The sequence below is a fragment of the Oxyura jamaicensis genome, chromosome 1 (assembly GCF_011077185.1).
Source record: "Oxyura jamaicensis isolate SHBP4307 breed ruddy duck chromosome 1, BPBGC_Ojam_1.0, whole genome shotgun sequence".
Taxonomy (NCBI): Eukaryota; Metazoa; Chordata; class Aves; order Anseriformes; family Anatidae; genus Oxyura; species Oxyura jamaicensis.
Genome location: NC_048893.1, coordinates 91,936,436 through 91,955,384, shown reverse-complemented (window position 1 = coordinate 91,955,384; position 18,949 = coordinate 91,936,436). Strand labels below are relative to the sequence as shown.

Here is an 18,949-nt window from a genome sequence, read left to right as displayed (position 1 = left end):
AACATACCTTGAAACTAAGTGGACAACCGTCAAGTCCATTTTTGAATGGACAAAATTGGCAGCGGAGTGCAAAGCCTTATTGCATGTTTAAACAGAAGAACAAAAAGAAGAAGGTATTTCCAAACAAGTCATGGGGAACACAGAATGAAAAATTTCCAGGATTAGTGTTAATCTATTTGCATATAATAGGAATAATTTACCGAAAATAAGAAAAAAAAGAAAGCAAGACATCCTCCATTTCCTACAAATACAATTTCAAAGAAATAGGCAAAGTTATTACACTGTTCTTTGTTTTCATTAAACCACGACTACCGACACCCATTCAAATGATATTTCAAATTTTTCAAACTGTTGATCTGAAGACAAGATTATGTGAATTTTAAACAAACTACATGCCTACTTAACCACGGAATTTTAATTATAGCAAATACAAAATGCAAATTTCAGAATATTGCAGTATGATTGGGAACATATCAAACCCTAGCTTTGTTTATAAACGATGAAAAGCAAGCCAACTTTCCTAGTTTTGGTAATACACAAATAGGGATGTTTGTTGAATATATAGTTTGGTATTTCAGAGTTTAATGGTGATGTTTGAGATCCAATTTATAATGCTATTTTGTGCGTCTTTGAAAAAAATCCTTCTTGCATAGAGACCAGGAATTAGGAGACAACTATTAAATACATGCAATATGACAAATGCTTGGAAAAAAATCACAGTGGAAGAGACTTCCAAAATTACTTAGGGTAACTTGTACCGGATTTATGTCTGCCCTATCCACCATTTGCACTCATTTCAGTGGCAAGTAATTTATCCAGAAGGGGTCCATATACAGGACAACAGAGCAACCTGCTTAAAATTTGACAGCTAACAAGTTTAGTGCAAATATGAAGAATAAAACCCCTGACATCCTTGCTCTTTGTGTAGGAGCGTAAGAAAAGCTTCCATCTCCTGGTCTAATAACACCGCCTACAACTAAGGTATATATATATATTTTTTAAAGGAAAAACATTTTGTAACTGAGCAGATAAATAATACCTACCAAGGAATGAACGAGAAATAGAAGCAGCCAGACAACGTCATATATGCCATAGGAATGCTATTTATCATCATTTTCAGCCACTGGTCTTTTTTCTGGTCATATACAAAGCACTATTGTTTAAATAAAAGAAGGCAGACTGGGAAAGTCTTTTATTTAGTGCACAAATAAAAGCCACTATGATGCATGGGATGGAAACTGTATTAGTCATACAAAGTAAAGGCCTCCCTGTCTGCTGAGGAAGGGCTTTGTTTTTAGCAGCACATACTTAAGCTGCTAAACAGAACAACACCTGGAAGGTTTCCTACACAAGCACCTTCATCTTGTTGGTGGTGAGCAGGATTAGACTCATCCTTCTCGACAAAAAAAAAAAAAAAAAAAAAAAAAAAAAAAGCCACACTGCAGTGCAAACAGCCCTAAACAGGCAGGGCCACCTCGCACGGCAGTGCAGGACCTCAAACCCAAAGAGCTGCCAGGAGGGTTGGCAATGCCTCCGAGCAAAGCAATGCAGGAGGGTTGGCAATGCCTCCGAGCAAAGCAATGCAGGAGGGTTGGCAATGCCTCCGAGCAAAGCAATGCAACCCCAGCTGCTCACGCAGGAGCCACCGAAGGTCCAGCTGGCACATCTGCAACTGCATCAAGGGCTGCTCTGCCTGTCATGCTAATGCTTCACAAGGGTGTTTGCACCTTCCTGACACAGAGAGGTACCCCTGTGCTGGCCCCAGCCCGCACTGCCTTCTCCCTGCCTGTTTATCTCCAAAATGGAAAATAGGATGGCGAGTGTGCCTCTCCAGCAAAGGGGACACACCGTGGGGAAGGGTGATGGGGAAGTGCACAGAGCACAAGCTCTGCCCACCCTTAGCCATGAAAACAGGTAATATTAACACGTGGAAAGCTCTCAAAGAGCGCCCATACCCCACTCTGTGTGTGATGCAGACTGGAAGGTACTGCTGCCAGGCATGGCTTTGTAAACAGAGCAAATTTAAGCGACTTACTAAGGAACAGAAGTTGTCTGCAAGCAGAAGCAATCTGCAAGTGTGTCATGAAACCCAGAAAGCATCATTTGCTTCCCTCGTGTTGTGAAATATTGGTGTCTGTGGGAAGCCAGATGGGCAGTCAAGCCCTGATGGCATCAAAATTACCCCACTGCTGAAGTGTTTATATGGGTCCTTTTTGTTTTTCTCTTTACACTGTTTAGGTCTTCTGGACGATATATATATATATATATATATTTTTTTTTTTAATTCTGTGTTTTGTTTTTTTTTGCTTTTTTTTTTGGGGGGGGGGGGGTTGTTTGTTTGTCTCAGTGTTAAGTAGGGTAAAGGAACAAGGTTATTGTAAGCAAAACAACTTTCAATTACACCATGGCATGTTTTTGCTATTTTGGGGGATTTCAAAATAGGATAAGTAGAATCTCTCGCTCACAATAAAGCCACATTGCAGAGGGAACCAAGGCGGTTCTAGGAGGAGCCTCCCCCACAGGAACACTGTGCCTGCCAGAGACCCATTCCCCTGGGAGCAGCATGGCGTGCCCCGCTGGCTCTGGACACAGGGGGCCTCTGAAAGGCTGACATTTAGCTGTCACTTCAGGAAAACTATTTTGAAAAGTCTCATAATAGCAATCCATTACGGTGTTGTTCTCAACTATTCTCCTAGTATTAAGAAAAACAGATCCTGCTGTGTATCAAAGCACGCCCACTGAAGAAACGAGCACTTACACAGACCAAATAAGAAATTGTGTAATTTATAAGTCAAAACTGATAAACACAGCCTTCCTCAAAATGAATAAGCACTGGAGAAACCTTCTGAAATAGTCCTTACTTTCACTGTAACCAAGAACAAGGCAATGGAAAGCTTGTTCAGGTGTTTGTTCCTGTAAAGCTTCCTGAGTAACTGGAATCTACCGCACGTGACTTCCGTATTTTCTAGCCTTTCAGGACATCTTGGGCCCCCAAAATTTAATTTTTTATTTCCTATATATTCCAGCTGATCAGCAAAAGTGTTATCTGCATCTTAACAGAGCTGGATCTACATTATTTGCAGCAACTTCAGGAATTCAAAAAAAATAATAATCAAGGAGCCTTAAATTCCTGTTCAAAGTTGTAAGTGATACCTAGCTGGTAATGCAGAGATTTTTATTGTTTTACAGCACTCTTGTAACATTTCAGGTATAAAAAGGTTCAGCATCTCTTCAAAGTTCATTGGCTGTATTCTGACAAACATTTTGAAACAAGGATTTTAATGCTTAATAAAATAAGTAATTTCATGGAAAATTTCCACATGAAGGAAAACTTGAATGTTTCAATTTCCAAACTGGACAAACACATTGCCATGCTGGAGTTCTCTAGAGAACAGATTTTTTGATCAGTCTTTTCTCCTCTGACTCTTCAAGATTTTGTCTTCCAGATTCACCTAATCTGATCATCCTCCTTAGGGTCACATCATACCTGTTCAATAACAAGCTCCAAGAAATTGTCATGGGAATCATAGGATCATTTAGGTTGGAAAAGACCTGTAAGATCATCAAGTCCAACCAAGATGAAACAGTCCCATTTTCTGTCATGTTATTGTAACTTTGAAACACAAATATACTATTTGACAATTTCTAAAGCTTTGCACATAGCAAAACATGCATAAACCACCCAGGGTAGATTATTTTTTTTCTTACTTGGATACCAATAGGGAAAAAAAAAAAAAAAAAAAAAGATGGTGGCCTCTATATCCATTTGTGAAATAGACTTTCCTTCCAGAAAACCACAAGCCTCCAGAGAACACTTTGCATGGAATTTAATCCCACTGTAGGTTGCTAGCTCCTGAGAGCTTACTGTAAAGCTCTTCAAATGGCCAGACTGAAACATGAGCATCCTTCAGGTCTTAGATAAATGAGCGGATGCTGAGGAAAGCATATAGGTTGAGACATGTATGTGGTAGGTGAGCCACAGGAATCTGTCGAAACTAAGAGCCTTTATTTTGCTTTGGTACAAGCAGCTGGCTTGTTACCTGGACTGCTTGACGTTGGCATGCTCTACAGTGAAGCACTATTAGCTGAACCAGTTAGGAAAAGGTGCAACTTTTTACCAGAAAGTATCACTGACAAACTCCTAGCATGGGTGAAGTTACATCTGCAGGAAGGTGATTCACCGCAGCCTGCTCATTGCTCTTAATCAAGTGACAACACGGCCAGGTTTGCCTCTGTGCTTGGCATAGGGTGAAGATGCAAGCTTTCCAATGCTTTTGCATCCCCTCTTGCTCCCAGATAAGTGAATTTTTGCCAAACTTGAAAAGCTTTGTGAAGAGGCTTCACTTGGGTTGTTTTTGCAGAGAACCAAAACACATACGTGCTCTGTAACTGGTACTTATGGCAAATGCCCAAGGCAAGGAACATCAGCTTTGAGCCTCAGCTCTTCATTCTATTCTCAAGTGTCTGCCACAGGGAGAAGGGAGAAAAAATGAAAGCAAAAAATGAAAGCAAAGCAGAAAACAACAACCCTATTCCCAGCAGCAGAAGAGGAGAAAAGTTGACAGAGAAGGCTTCCCAGCCACACAGATAAAAAAAAATAGTATTTTAATTTAAAAATAAAAAAATAAAAAGCATCTTGACAAAACCAGAAAGGCTTTGATTTCTGCCCAGTGCAGAATCAAAAGAACTACTGAAACCCCAGGCCATGGCCTCAGACAGACATTGGCATCCTCCAGTCAGTGCTATCAGCTCTCCAGTAGGTTGTTTTTAACAGTGCGTGCCGAAGTATGTGTATGTAGGCACCGCTTCTTGTTCTAACAGAACCGGAGCACAGCAGAGGGTAAAACCAGAAGAGCTTTCTGCAAGATGTTACTCTCTTTTGGGGTATTCTTTACGCTTTAAAGAACATAAACACATCTCAAGGATGATCAGGGAAAAAAAACAAGTCACTGCAAAAACAGGCTAGGATCAAAAGTTTACTGTTGATAGGGGAGTTAAGGTTATGGAAGGGACTTCCTCATTACTGTGTGGCAGCTGGGAGTGGTAACACCCTAAATACCGTGTAGTACGTTAGAAGAACAAACACCCAAAGGTACCAAGCCTACTGTAGAAGTCACATCCTGGCACTACCAAAACCCATGGTAAATGGGAAGGAACATTAACAACTGAAGTGCCTAAAAACTTGCTGTTGTTTATAAACATCAGCTCAACAAACTTGCATCCATTGCTAAGTTCTGCTCACCTAATTTTTCCCCTCTGCCACAGGTATTAACAATCTCACTAATGATGACTCGCTAGCTATAGGGGCTGCAGGCTGAGAGAATCCACTTCTCTAACGGCTCAGAGCTTGGAGACAGCAGTTAAGGAAGGGGCACAGTGCTTTCATTTTACACATACTGTTCTTTTCTATGCCTTATTCTTTACTTACAAGGGGTGAAGGGGATCTATTCAAAGTTTCCAAAATAACGTGCAGGCTCAGTTGTTGCACATCACAACTGGTCTCTGCAGCCAGAAATTGTGTCCTGCACAAGTGGCTATGTGGTGCAAGGATGCATGAAGTGGTCTGAGGATTCAAAATCTGACAGACAGTGGATGGTGCAGAGGACAGGAAACCTGCCATGAAGCTAGCCATCCTGACTGCTAGGATGGTCCTGCGACATGTCATCACTGGAAACATAGGCGGGCACTGCCTGGAGAACTGTTAATAGCCAAGGACCAAAATCACGCCAGGAGGTATGTTAACATCCTCAGCCTGGTCACAAACAACCTGTCTAGCCTAGCCATGTTTCGCTGACAGACCTTGCTCCTGCTTGGGCCACCAGTGCGGCCACAGAATCTGATCATGCTTCTCATCTGGCATGCAACAAAGGGGATAACAAATTCTGCAAGGCAGCACCCACGCTGCATAGCAGTCTCCGTATCCAGTCACTCTCTGATCTGCTCCAGAGGGTGATCGCTCTTGTAGACCGCTCCTGTCTCAGGCTCTCTCCTGCTTTGTAAAAGCTCATTGGTGTTTGGAAGGGGTTTTCCTAAAAACAGAACCAAAATACAGAACCAACTCCTTGTTCTTTAACTTCCAGTTTGGTCTAAAAATTCAAAAGGAATTTCCTTTTCTGAGTTCTTTATAGGACTGATGCAGAGCTCAAACACTTTCTACTATGAAGTAGTAATATTTGGTTATATTTGGGGTCTAAAAAGCATTCATTTCTCCTTCTTCTCAATGAAGAGTTTTGTGTCCCCAGCAGCAGCAGCTCTACTGGGTTACCCCCTCTTAACAGTAAGTGCTATAGGTCTAGACATGTCTGATGGTCTGGAAATACCTCTTTAAATCATCACATCATCATGAACTGTCTGAAGATTCAGTAATGAACTGAGTCAATGTGGGCTGGCTTCTGACAACGTTTCTAAACATAGTGATAGAATTTAAAGCCAGGCTCATCATTCTTATCCTGTCATGCAAAAAAAAAAAATAGCAATGACCCTCAAATCTCATGATTTCTGAAACTTAAGCCTTCTCCTCCTCTCTATTGCTTTTCCCTTTCTGTTCTGTTCATAGCCGCGAAGACTAGAGAGATGAGCTGGTCCATTATCGGGTCATCACACATACAAGGACATTGCACTGACTGCAGTTTCTCCTTCATTCAGCATTAGGAACCAGGCTCACATGACAAGTTTGAGCTAACTTCTCCATCACATCACATCACACTGTGTCTTAAAATGCGTAAGCATGCTGTGACCAGAAGAAAGCCCTTCCTTGGAATTTCTCACCAATGTACCAGTTCTGATAAGAAAAACTCTATGAGCAGACCTACACTTAATTCTTTGTTGTCCTTCCATGAAAATAAGGAAGACCAGAAAATTACCTGCTTCTGCTGAGACTTCCAGGAGATAGCAAAACAAGGCAGTGTATCCTGCTCTGCTTGTATCCTGCCCTCCTTACTTGTAGTCTTGCATTGTCCCTTAGCAGTAGCAGTGGGAAAACAGCTCTTGAAATTGCATGCAACTGAGGCAACCTCTAATAACCATAAACACATTATGAATTTTGGCAATATGACAGCCCATACTCCTTAATGATATCTCAACAGTCTCAATCTTCTCTGATGACAAGACCTTATTAATGGTTCTATGGCTCAAAACATTGGTTTCCACACCACAACTCACCGCCATAGGTCCTCTTGCATATCCTCTTCCTCCACCTCAGAGTGATCAGAATCAGGACCAAGATGACAAGTAAAATACCCAGAGCAATCATCAGACCCAGGAATGAGAATCCCTCTTCTATGAAGAACAAAAACAAAACAAAGGCAAACGAAGATAAATTTATCTATGAAAAATAGCAAAGAGAGCCAAGAGAAGTATCTGTTTAATGACAACTGTTCCTAATCAAGAGTTTCTGAACGTTATTGCTAAGCTACATAAAAGCAGCAATTGCTTAGGAGAGAGTGTGTGTATCTTCAAAGACAAACATACTTGCCCATTGCTTTCCAGAAAATGCTTTGTAAAGAAAACATGTTCATCCCCAGCACATAAAATTGTCATTCCCACCCTGATACGATAATTGTGATACATACACAAACAGAATTTTATATGCCCTAACACTTTCTGAAGAGCTTTTTGTTCACTCAGAATCTGCGTTGTAGTGTGTAAAATAAAAGCTATTCCTATTATTGTTAAGCACATAAAACTGTTGCAAAGATTAAATGAACTTTCAGAAAAGAAGATAGCATGTGTTTTGATTTGTGCGAGTAGATATGAACAACGTTGAAGTGTAAATGTCCCTCTCTAGTTGGGCATTAGCCACTTGATTTGACTGCCATTAATGAAAATAATATCATCATCGCTCAGTTCAATGCTCACTGATATTAGTGAGAAAGCTTACCAAACTGAAATTTATTCAAATTGAGCCCAAGTCTTTTAACACAGCTAGGTTGAACTAGAAATGCAATTAATTTGAATTTCTCCTTTTCTAAAATATAAGAAGATTGCTAAAAGAACAAGCTATTCCTGGACTCTTCATTCTCCTAGTAAAGAATAACAGGAATCTCAATTTCCTGCTTTTAGAGATACACACTTACCTTTTTTAAAGGCCAAAACAATATTGCATTTGAGACAGGATGGAAAGATTTATTATGATTCTGCAATTAGCGTCACTCAGAATTAAGAACTAATTCGCTGTTGAAAGTCAGATTTTATTCTTTTTCATATAACAATAATTTCTCAAGTGTGCAATATGGGAAATAACCCTCAAACCCAATCTGCTTTTTTTGTTTTCCTAATTTCTGAAGTAGCAAAGTGATCTTCCTTTCAAGGTTCTGGATTTGGGTAAGTGGATTTTAAACCACCTATGCCAACACTCCTGTGTGAACTGAGATTGGTACTTCAGCTTTTCATGTTTCTATTTCTCATCCATAGGACAGGGGCCAAAAGCTTTCCAGCAGAGCAGAACATTGGAATAAGAAATAAAGTAGTGCTACCAGATATTCAGAAGTTAAATACCCTGTATTTAAGGTTCCCCCATAACACCAATTTAAGTATCTTCAGCTGATCGCCTTCCTATCTGCCCTAAAATACCATTCCTCCCTGACCATTAGTGCAATACACTTGTCTCTTGGCAAAAATGTCAGAGAAACTAAAGCATATTGCACGGGTTAACTGAATACAATACCAAAGCATGAAATAAGTTTATCTGAAACATTTGCTTAACTGTTGTTAACAGAGAGCTTGTTACTAATTTCAAAACTTCCACTTCAGTAATTATCAAGCCACTCACAGCATTTTTACTTCATAAAAATGTTTTTCACCTGATACATACATCTATACCTATCTAGATATCTTTGGACTGTCAAAGAAACCAGGAAGGCTTGCCCAAAAAGTGACATTCAGCTTGCTACAGAGTGCATGGTGCCTCTAAACCCTGTACCTCCCTTGCTGACTAGTGTTTTATCTTTTATTTTATTTTATTTTTTCCCAGTTGGAGGAGGCGACAGTATAGGCTCATCTCAAAGACAACAATAAAAGCAGAGTAGGGTTTCTTTCCTCCTTACTTGGCACGCACACATTTCACTCCCTCTCTTTCCCAGCAGATTCCTATCCAAACATGCTATTGCAAAACACAGAGGCCAAGGGAACACTAACAGGGACTAGATATCATTCACCTACCTTTTTTGATTTTTACGGGCAATTCCATTTCTTCATTCTTGTTGCTTACTCTGCAGATCAAGTCCTGCTTACTGATGCTCTGAGAGTCAGAGATCTCCAGTTTACTGGTGACAGACACTACCCCGTTGGTGTGCCTGACCCTCTCCTGTGTCGGGGTGTAATTGAACAGGTTGTTCCAGCTGATGGTGGGCTCTGGGAGGCCAACAGCGTTACAGATGGCTATCAAATGACCTTCGGAAATGTTATAGTGGACAGATGCACTGAGACCTTCCAAGACACAAATGAGACAATCCATCACCACAAAGAGCACTGGCCAGAAGCAGTAACAGCAGGTTAAACGTTATCAGTCAGAGAGAAGCTCACTGGATTCTCACACAGACCCATGGCACAGGAATGCAGAGAAGGCTCATTTGGCCAAATCATTCCTGAGATTCAATACTCCTTCCCTTATATTGAAGTTATATATCCCAAAGGTTTCAATTTATCCCAAATCCCAGGTTTTATAGTGTTTTGCTAAATTAAAACCATTATTTTGTCCATTCTTTTTCTCCTATCTGCTAATCCCGGGTCAATGCTAGGGATCAGCAGGGCAGCTCACAGTGCAGGGGTTGTATCTGGCACCAAAAGGAAACTGCAGTGGGCAACATTGCCTCCCCCTCCTCCCCCCCCCCATGTTCCATCTAGGACTTTGCTTCCAGTTTGGCTTACAAAGATCTCACTCCTCACTTTTTAGCTGCTAATAACAAACACAGACAGCCCAGAGCCAAAGGCACCATAACAGGCTTGAATATAACCCCAAAAATTCTTGCTCACGGCAATAAAGCTCTATTTCTACAGCATGTCCTACTGAGGGTTGCTCACTGCAGTTTGAGTTCACTTGAGGAAACCCCTCCCTTTCCACTAGAGACATATCCCTGCAGAGAACCTAACCAAAGACACTCAGGCAGGTCCGTCCCGACAAGGAACCACGAGGGAAGACGTTGAAGAGGCACGTGTAACACCCTGTATCATCCAGTCTCGCTGCCCAGAAAGTGATGCTCGTGTCATTGAGTACCAGACTTGTGAAATTCATCCGGTCTTGGTAGGGCTCATGGATCTTTAATCCTTTCAGGGTGCTGTACGTAGCTATATTATTGTGTGTTTTTTCAGAGTCCTTCTGCCAGGTCACTTGCAGAACATCCTCAGGCTCTGTCAGGGTACAACTGAGAGTCGCGATGTCGCCCTCATTCACCTTCATGTGTTCAGTCTGAGTAATCACTGCAGCAACATGGAACAGTTAGCAAAACGGGCAAATATCACACTTATTCAGAAGCCTGACACTATTCTGAGCCATGGCATACCCACAGACTTAACATTTTGATCAACTAAACACTATTTCTATGTTCTTCCCCCACCAAGAATTCTCCAGAATCCTCCTAGAAATCAATGATGTTATGCTGATTCATATCGGCTGAGGATCTGGCTTCTTCTAAACTATTTACAAGAAAAAGACATTCTATTTCTGTACTCAGCCCTGCAAACTTCCACCTCAGTTTTATTATATCAGCTCGTAGTTTCCCATTCTCAGCACAGACGTGGACAATTTTGCTTCCTAAAAGCAAGAGGAAGATTGAATGTAGGAAGTGCATGCAAATCCATTCTTAGAGAGTACTGAAGGGCAAAATAGGCTGAAGAAAATGTCTGGACTATATAGCTTCAGAGTTTGTGGTGCATTTGAGAGGGATGGAGAGAAAAAGATCTGTTCCAGAGAAGGAGATCCAGGAAGTTGAACTCCAGCAAACAAAAGTGTCCAGTGTCATAGATACGGGATGTTGCATGTCCTCCCCATCTCCAAATGCTGCTCCAGGAGATCTGGTGTCACATCTGCCAGCCCCAGCTATCTAATGTATGTCAAATGGCACCAGAAATCTGGTTTTTACCTATTTTTACCCCTTAGTCTGACTGGTGAAGGCTTGGGAAACAAAAATCAGCTCCCCAGCCATTTGTAAGCAGATTTAAAGAAATGGAACCTACCATTTGCCTTTCCGAGCACAACACAAAATAGACTCAGAAACAGGGCTTGGAAAGTCATTTTGGAAGGGAGCATCTGCTTCACCTGGAGAAAGATGAGAAGAGATGCATGGTTTAATAACAAATCATCTTCTGGTTATATCATAACTCCAAGATGTGAACACTAATGATTGCTTTGTCATTTAAGTAAAACAAACTTACCTGGGTAGATAACAAGTACTACAATTAGACAATAGAGATACAGCTGAGGTCAAGGTGTGAAGGTTGCATGATGAAAGCTAGAAAGGCATTAACTTTCTGGATTGTTCTTCAAAGAACAATGTTCTTTAAACATTTACGTACAGAATTGCAAACTGCAGTTTATTCTTTCACAGAGCTCATGGATATGGGTTTGCTGAGTGGATGAACTGGTGCACATGAAACAAAGGGTTATTATATTCTTTGTTAGACATGCTTTTGAAAGCGTGGTGCTTTCAGCTCAGAGACCCACAGACATGAGCAGATACAAGCTTTACTCAATTGCACTTTGATAGCAGAAAGATCTACACAAACACTAGTGGAAGAAGGTGAACAGAAAAAAAAAAAAAAAAAAAAAAGAGCCAGCATTTTGCCTTTAGACATTTCCAGCAATCATTTTCCTCCACATTCGCACACGCAGCTTGTATTGCAAGCCCAGTGGCTTCCACCACGACACTGGTGTCCAGCAGAGCTCGTGAGATTGACGGATAAATTGAAAACATCTTGACACAAAACAGCATGAACCGGGGAACCTTTGGGGCACATGGCACCTGCTACATACAGACATTTAAAGGGAGGCAAAGGGGGCAAAACTGAGACTGCTTTGCTGCTTTCGACTTACTTCATCACTTAATATTGTCACAATGCCACCAAATGGTTGACCTGCCTGGAATTGTAGCTGCTGTCATATTTAAATGGAAATATTATTTTGCCAAATAATAATATTTGTAACACGTATCATGTATATCTTCTTGCCTATGACTATAAAACTAGCTGATGCTTTCTGGGAGCATCTTCTACCAAGAACACAAGCAAGCCCCTATTTCTCTAAGATTTTCACAACATGGAAAAAGCCAGAAAACAGAAACTGTAAAGCATTTTCTATGTTATCATCTGCCTTTAAAAAATAAAAAATAAAAAAAAGGATAGCTAACGAATAAATGAGAGAAAACTGTTTAGAAAACAACTTCCCAACAAACTCACACATACAACACATACACTCTCTGCCACTAGCCTGCCTTTACAGGCTCGCTGTGCTAAAACAGCTCCCGGTACAACTCCACAGACACCGAGTGTGAATACAGAACAAAATCTTGTGCGTAAAATCAAGACCTCAGCAATAAGCTCAATGCATCAGCAATAAGATCAATGAATAACAAATTGATCGAGTAATAAAGCACAGGTAGTTGAGCATGGCTCTGCCATATTCAGACAGCATTCCTAAAAACACGCAAAAAGCAGGAGCAAGCACAGCAAGCCAGAGGAAAGTTTCACGTTACAAAAGTGCTTATTGACCACAGTTGAAAGCACACCTTTCATAGCAATCATGTCTCGTTGCTTTTATTTCCCATGGTAAGACCATAACCTGGTAGGACAGTAACACACCATTGCTTCCATCCCGCGTAGCTACAAGATCTCCTTGTCACAAGCAAACAGCGGGTCGTGGAGCTACTCTGGTCACCCCAAAAAAGTCCTGTGGGGTCCCAAGCCCACCCTAGTGTCCTGGTGGGAAGGTTGTAAGACAATAGTGCAGCCCTTTGCCGCACCCCGCCCTCCACCACCGCACCCCAGAGGTCTCCCGAGCCCCAGCGCCACGCTGCCCCCCGCCCTCCTGCCTCCAGCCCCGGCCTCGGCGGAGGCTGAGCCCCCAGCCCTCAGCCAGCAGGACCCGGGCAGGACCCGACCCCCCCCAAACGAAAGCCCCACGTACTCACGCTCCGCACCCTCGGGGGCCGACAGTGTCCGCGACAAAGACGGTGACAGCGGCCGCGACACTGGCAGCGCCCCGCTGTAGAACGGGGCGGAGCAGGGCGGGGCGGCCCCCCCACCAAAAGGCCCGTAACGGGGGCGGGCAGCGCCCTCCGGACCCACCGGGGGCTCGCCCCCTGCCTCCCCCTCCTCTGGGGCCGCTGCTGGCTGCGACGGCAGTAAGCTGGACGAGCAACGGAACAGCGCCGAGCAACGAGTGTTAGGTAATAACATCCGTTAACATTAATATAAATAGCATTATTTATTAATTTAATAGTTATTGTTATTATGTTTGCATTAAAGGCTTTCATTTTGCAACAAAATGCTAAAAGTAGAATCCAACAGCAGGGGCACACGGATCAATAATTTATAAGAATGGCCAAGAGCAGTGACGTTCTCCATCCAGACATTAGGAAATCAGCATTAAAAAAAATCGTATGGAAAAGTCATTTTATGATATAAAATCTCTAGGCAAGTTGATTATATACCCAGGATCTTCTACAGCATCTTCCACTGCCAAAGCTGCTTCTGCTGACACCAGAGCTCTGTCCCAGGCTTGTCAGAAACAGCCCACTTGTCAATAACTGCAAACGACATTCTTTATCACCTTTACAGGACAGCCTGTCTGCTGTTTGCTGTTTCTTCTGCTGCTTTCACACCTACTCTCACACTTGTGTTCACAGATATTCATACCAATTTTAATACTTCTGTTACAAGGATCTAGAATGCTTCCTGTTTTAAAACATCATGGCTCATGGGGAAAAACACTGAACTTCACACACACACACACACACACACACACACACACACACCTGCCCACCAAAATATCTTGACAGAGATGCCCATGTAGTGGTCAAGAGCCCACATAAAATGGAAACCACTTCTTTAAGAGAGATATGTATGGTCAGGCAGTGGCTCTTCCAGCTGAATACAACCATTCTTGGAGACAACAGCTCCAGCACCATGCTTGATCTAGAAGAGCCCTTCCTCTGACAACTAACAAACCAAAGCCCAAACTCTGCCACTGCCTTTTTTGAATATTTTCTTCCATCTCCTAAGACCAATGAGTAGATTAGTAGACTAGTTCCTCAGATTTCCCTCCACCAGTCTTCCCTTTTTTGTTTTGGGTGGAGAATGGGTGGCCTCCAAAGCAGGTCTAGTCTCTAGCAGCTATTCTACTGTCCTACTGTTTGTTGCTTGAGACTTATGTACCTATACTCCTCAGACATTTTTTTTCCTTTTTTATGAGAAAAAAAAAAATCTCCTGTACTTGCCTGCCTTCATAAATGTTGAGGGGATTTCTGAGGGAACTTTAGAGACCTGCAGACTATACAGCTTAAAATAAGTTTATCCAGAAGTGCTCTGTGCCATCAAAGCAACAAAAGCAGGGAAGTCCCAGGGATGTCTTCCTGCACGTAGTTCTTGATAATAAAGGGGACATTCAAGGGACTTGAATGATTTATTTATTTATTAGCTTACCCAGTAACCCATGTCTTCTGAGGTGGAAAGGTTCTATATTTATCTAAATTTTCCTGTTCCCTCAATAGGCTGGGGGATCTGAGAGAAGAACAACGGAAATGATGAAAGGGTCTTCTTTGGAAAAGAGGGAAGAAGCCAGAGCAGAGCAAAGAGAGGATAGTTCTGAAGCAATAAATGAAGACTGGAGGTAACCTCAGGTCAGAGGCAAACAGAAAGTACTCCAGGCAGACCAGCAATTTCAGAAAATAAAACCTTTTCATATTTGTTATAGAAGAAAAAGGCACAAAAGTCCCTTTCAGTCCACTCTCTCTATCCACTCTCATTTCAATTGCTTCTTTTAGCAAGCTCCCAGCTCAGCTCAGAAATTTCTGCCCAATTCCACACAGTTCTTTGTACATGATCTGCCCTCAGGCTGGTGGTGGCTGGGCTGACACTGACTCTCTGGTATGACAAAGCCTTTGAAATCAGCGAGAACAAAAGTGAGTAGAAAGCTCTTGTCCTATGTTCTGGTGAGTTCTTTGTGCCTCTCCTTTTATTTTTTCACCTGCAGTGCTACCTATGTGCTAGTGAAAGATGAAATCTGAAATCCCTGCTGTCACAAATTAGTTCTATTCTTCAGTCTTCCCTTTGCCTTCTGGACAGACGCTCTCTGCTGTGAATGCATTTCATGGTTCTTCTTGTGCTTTCTGGACTAATGATCTCTTCTAAGCAGAACCATTTGAGCCAGTAATCAGTGAAAATTTTACAGGCTGTAAGAAAAGGATGGGATACAGCTGATGCACATTGCCGGTATTTAACAGGAGGGGAAAATAGTGAGTTAGAGTAAGACTAGATAGAGGCAGTGCCAAAGACGTCAGTAATGACAAGAGCACTAAATTTTGCAGGACATATCAGCTGCTGGGGATCTGCATCAAGACCATGAGACCCTGCTGACTGAATGCCCCTCTTGGTCTGCTCACATCAATTAATATAACCCCCTTCATCATCAGATCCAAATAACACTATTAAAAGTCACAAATGCTCAGACACTTACACATGGAGGTCCTGCCTGGTTTGGAGCACCTGCTGCCTGCCATCATGTCCCCAGTTGCCATGTCCCCCACAGGACCCTCTCTGTTCTCCAGCAACAGATCTAGGAGGGCACCTTTTCTAGGTGGTTCCTTTTGCACCTGCACCAATAAGTTATCGAGGTGCTTTAGGAACCTCATGGACCTGCTCGTGTTGGCCGTGTGGTAATCCCAGTTGACATCTAGCAAATTGAAGTCCCCCATAAGGACAAGGGCAGTTGATCTTGAGGTATTTCTTAGTTCCTCAAATAATAATTCATCGGTGTCATCATCCTGGCCGGGTGGTCTGTAATAGACTCCTATGACAACATCCCCTTTATTTGTTTGTCCCTCAGTCCTTACCCAGAGGCTCTCAACTTGGCCATCGCCAAGTGCAAGCCCCACACAGTCGAGCCCCTCCTTTACACACAGCACTACCCCACCACCTCACCTGCCCTGCCTGTCCCTCCTGAGGAGCCTGTAACCACCTATTATGACACATAAGTCACAGGACTCATCCCACCAGGTTTAGCTTATGACAATGATGTCGTAGCTGTGGGACTGGGCCAAGACTTCTAGCTCATCCATTTTATTCCTCATACTGCATGGGCTTGTGTAGAAGCGCTTCAAATGCACCTCATTGTATGTAGCACCTTGTGGAGCAGACTGAAGGACCTCACTAAAACACAGTCCCTCTGATTCTAGCACACCATCCCTTAGCACATCACCGGCGTGCCTGGTTTTATCCCTTTCCTCCTTTGACACTAGTTTAAAGCCCTATCTATCAGCCCTACTAACTCCTGGGCAAAAATCCTTTTCCCCATCTGAGAGAGGTGTATCCCATCTGGTGCCAGCAAGCCCAATGTCACGTAGACCTTCCTGTGATCAAGAAGCCCAGAATTCTGCTGGTGGCACCAGTCTTGAAGCCACATATTGATGAGTCAAGTCTGCCTGTCAACATTGATCCCTCCTATCAGACGGACAGAGGCAAACATGATCCTTTAACCCCTGATCCTTTAACCAGTCACCCCAAAGCCCTAAAATCCCTTTTGATTGCTCTCGGACTTCTCCTTGCTACTTTGTCATTACCAGCCTGAAAAAACAGGAGCAGGTAGTAGTCAGAGGCTGCAGCAGGAGAGTGACTTTCCTGGCAATGTCTCCTACCCCAGGAAGGCAGCAGACTTCGCTGTTGGTTGGGTCCAGACAGCATATCTGGCCCTGTGCCTCTTTCAGAAGGGAGTCCCCCATGACGGTAATCCTTCTTTCTTGGTAGAAGATGTAGTGATGCGGGGGGTAAGTTGCCTTGCCTTTGGCCCCCCCTTCCAGCCAGGATGGGCTTTCATCTACATCGTTATTTGACTGTCATGTTCTAGAGCCTCATACCTGTTATATAAGGGTAGATGGGAAGGTGAAGTGGGCAGGGAGGGGGCTCACCCACCACCCTGAGCAGAAACCTGTTTCCATTTCCCCCTTGGCCTAGGTCCACTCCTACTGCCTGGTGGGATGGGGGAACTTTTGTCCAGTGGCTTCCTAGTGGGACAGGGGAACCTTTGTTTCTTGTCTGGTGGCTGGCTCGTGAGTCTGTCTCAGGGTGGGTAGAGTATGCTTCCACCAGTAAATTTCCCTCTCTGACTCCCTGATGCTCCTCAGCATCACCTCCTCCCGAAGCTCCAACACCAGGCTGAGCACAACCTGGGCACACCTCCCACAGGCATACCTACCACTGCTGCTGTTGGACACCGACAGAAGACGCAGGCACACCCTGCAACCCAAGGTCTGGACAGCTGTGTGTTTCCCCGAGACCTCTGTCTGGGTAGCCACATCACTAGCTGTAGCTGGAGAGGCCGCAAGAGGTGCAGAGGCCATGGCTTTCTGCCGGGTGGATACCATGGCCAGGCTCTTCCTGAGCAGGTTACAAGCACCGTTGGGAAAGACCATTGGAAAGGAGTGGTGAGGCACCCTCCCTGCTCACCCTGACTGATGAGCCATGCCCTGTTTGCCCATCCGAGTTGCTTGTGCTCCCTAGGGGAGGACAAGTGACTTCTTAAAAAATTTAAAGAGGATTTAATGTCAGAGTACTCTCCTTCAGGAAAAGCCAAGCTGAAGCCTCCGATTTTAACCCATATGCATGTGTCACAACAGATTCCAAGGCAAGCTGAAGCAGCATGTGTCTTTTACCACACAGGGAATTTTCTGCCCTTTAAACACTGAGCTACGCTTGGCTAAAATGTCACTCAAGATTCTGCTAAAGCTCCCCCGACCAAGAAGGCTGCAGAAAATCCAGCTCCCTCATGAGAGAGTCGATGCCTGACAACCTCTTGGCAGAATTTGGCAGAGGGATTTTGGCACCCTAGATGCCTTTACAGTACCTACCAAAATGCCTGCTATTACCACTTCTGCTTGTGGCTCCACGCTTGCCCTAGCAAACCTTCTTTAAGCCATCACAGCCCAACCTGATGGTGGTGGGAACATTTCCTCATTCATTCCCTGGGTAAACACTCGTCTTGCCTGATCCTTTGCAAGTTCTCCAGGAGCACAAGGCAAGACTGAAAACAAGTCCCTGCTCTGTTGCCTTCCATACCTCGCCTTCCAGTGACCACGGTCAGAGTGTCCTCTGCAGGACAACCCCCGTAAAGCCATTTCTTGGTGTGATTTCTGCATCTCTTTGGAAACAGTGGCTGCGCTTGCTTAATAGCACACTTCCTTAATATCCACAATTTTGATGGATAACAAGAAGGCTATTCGATATTCCAAACAGAAAAGAAAATCAGCACCCACGAGTTACTGTTTGAGTGGCAGAACCACAGGAGGCCTTTTCACGTCCCTTCCAGGCCTCTCCCACTAGAGGGTACTCTGCCATTACAGAAGAACCTGCTCTGCTTTGAGGCTGTGCAAACCGTTTGAAGAGTCTTTGCAAATCCATGGGAGAGTCACTTGTAACACCCCGCATGACGATACAGAGAGCCATGGGGGGGAAGCTTTCCAGCTTGAATCCTTAACCATACTAATTTTTCCCGAATACCGACTGTCTTGGCTGCCACAGGTCTTGCTGTACCCGCTGCACAGATCCTCCTGCCTGATCATTCATGGAACAGCAGAAGTGAAGATGCAGCAACGTGTTGCTCAGGATGATAACTTCACAGGCTTCCACACCTGCACCATCTACACCTGTAACTTCTTTCACTTAAAAAGTGAAAACAAAGTGAAGAATTCAGATACAGAGAAAGAAAAAAAAAAAAAAAAAAAAAAAAAAAAAAAAAAAAAATTAA

The 18,949-nt window shown here is 43.4% G+C and overlaps 1 protein-coding gene across 4 annotated transcripts in view; it reads right to left on the bottom strand.

Moving 5' to 3' along the window:
- Window positions 1-14,135, bottom strand: part of LOC118160447 (OX-2 membrane glycoprotein-like) — a 41,004-nt gene extending 26,869 nt beyond the window's left edge. For 3 of the 4 annotated variants that reach the window (XR_004747503.1, XM_035315172.1, XM_035315173.1), the window contains exons 1-6: window positions 13,976-14,135; window positions 13,122-13,339; window positions 11,173-11,254; window positions 10,090-10,416; window positions 9,160-9,426; window positions 7,162-7,278 (exon numbers count right to left, since the gene is read on the bottom strand). Coding sequence is in view for 2 of the 4 variants with exons in the window: in XM_035315172.1 (XP_035171063.1) it covers window positions 7,162-7,278; window positions 9,160-9,426; window positions 10,090-10,416; window positions 11,173-11,254; window positions 13,122-13,339; window positions 13,976-14,120 (1,156 nt within the window). In the remaining 2 variants the exon portion in view is untranslated. Of the gene's footprint in view, window positions 1-7,161; window positions 7,279-9,159; window positions 9,427-10,089; window positions 10,417-11,172; window positions 11,255-12,719; window positions 12,927-13,121; window positions 13,340-13,975 lie in introns of those variants that run through there. The other variant, XR_004747504.1, reaches the window with a different exon arrangement.
- Between the last annotated feature and the right edge of the window lie 4,814 nt (window positions 14,136-18,949).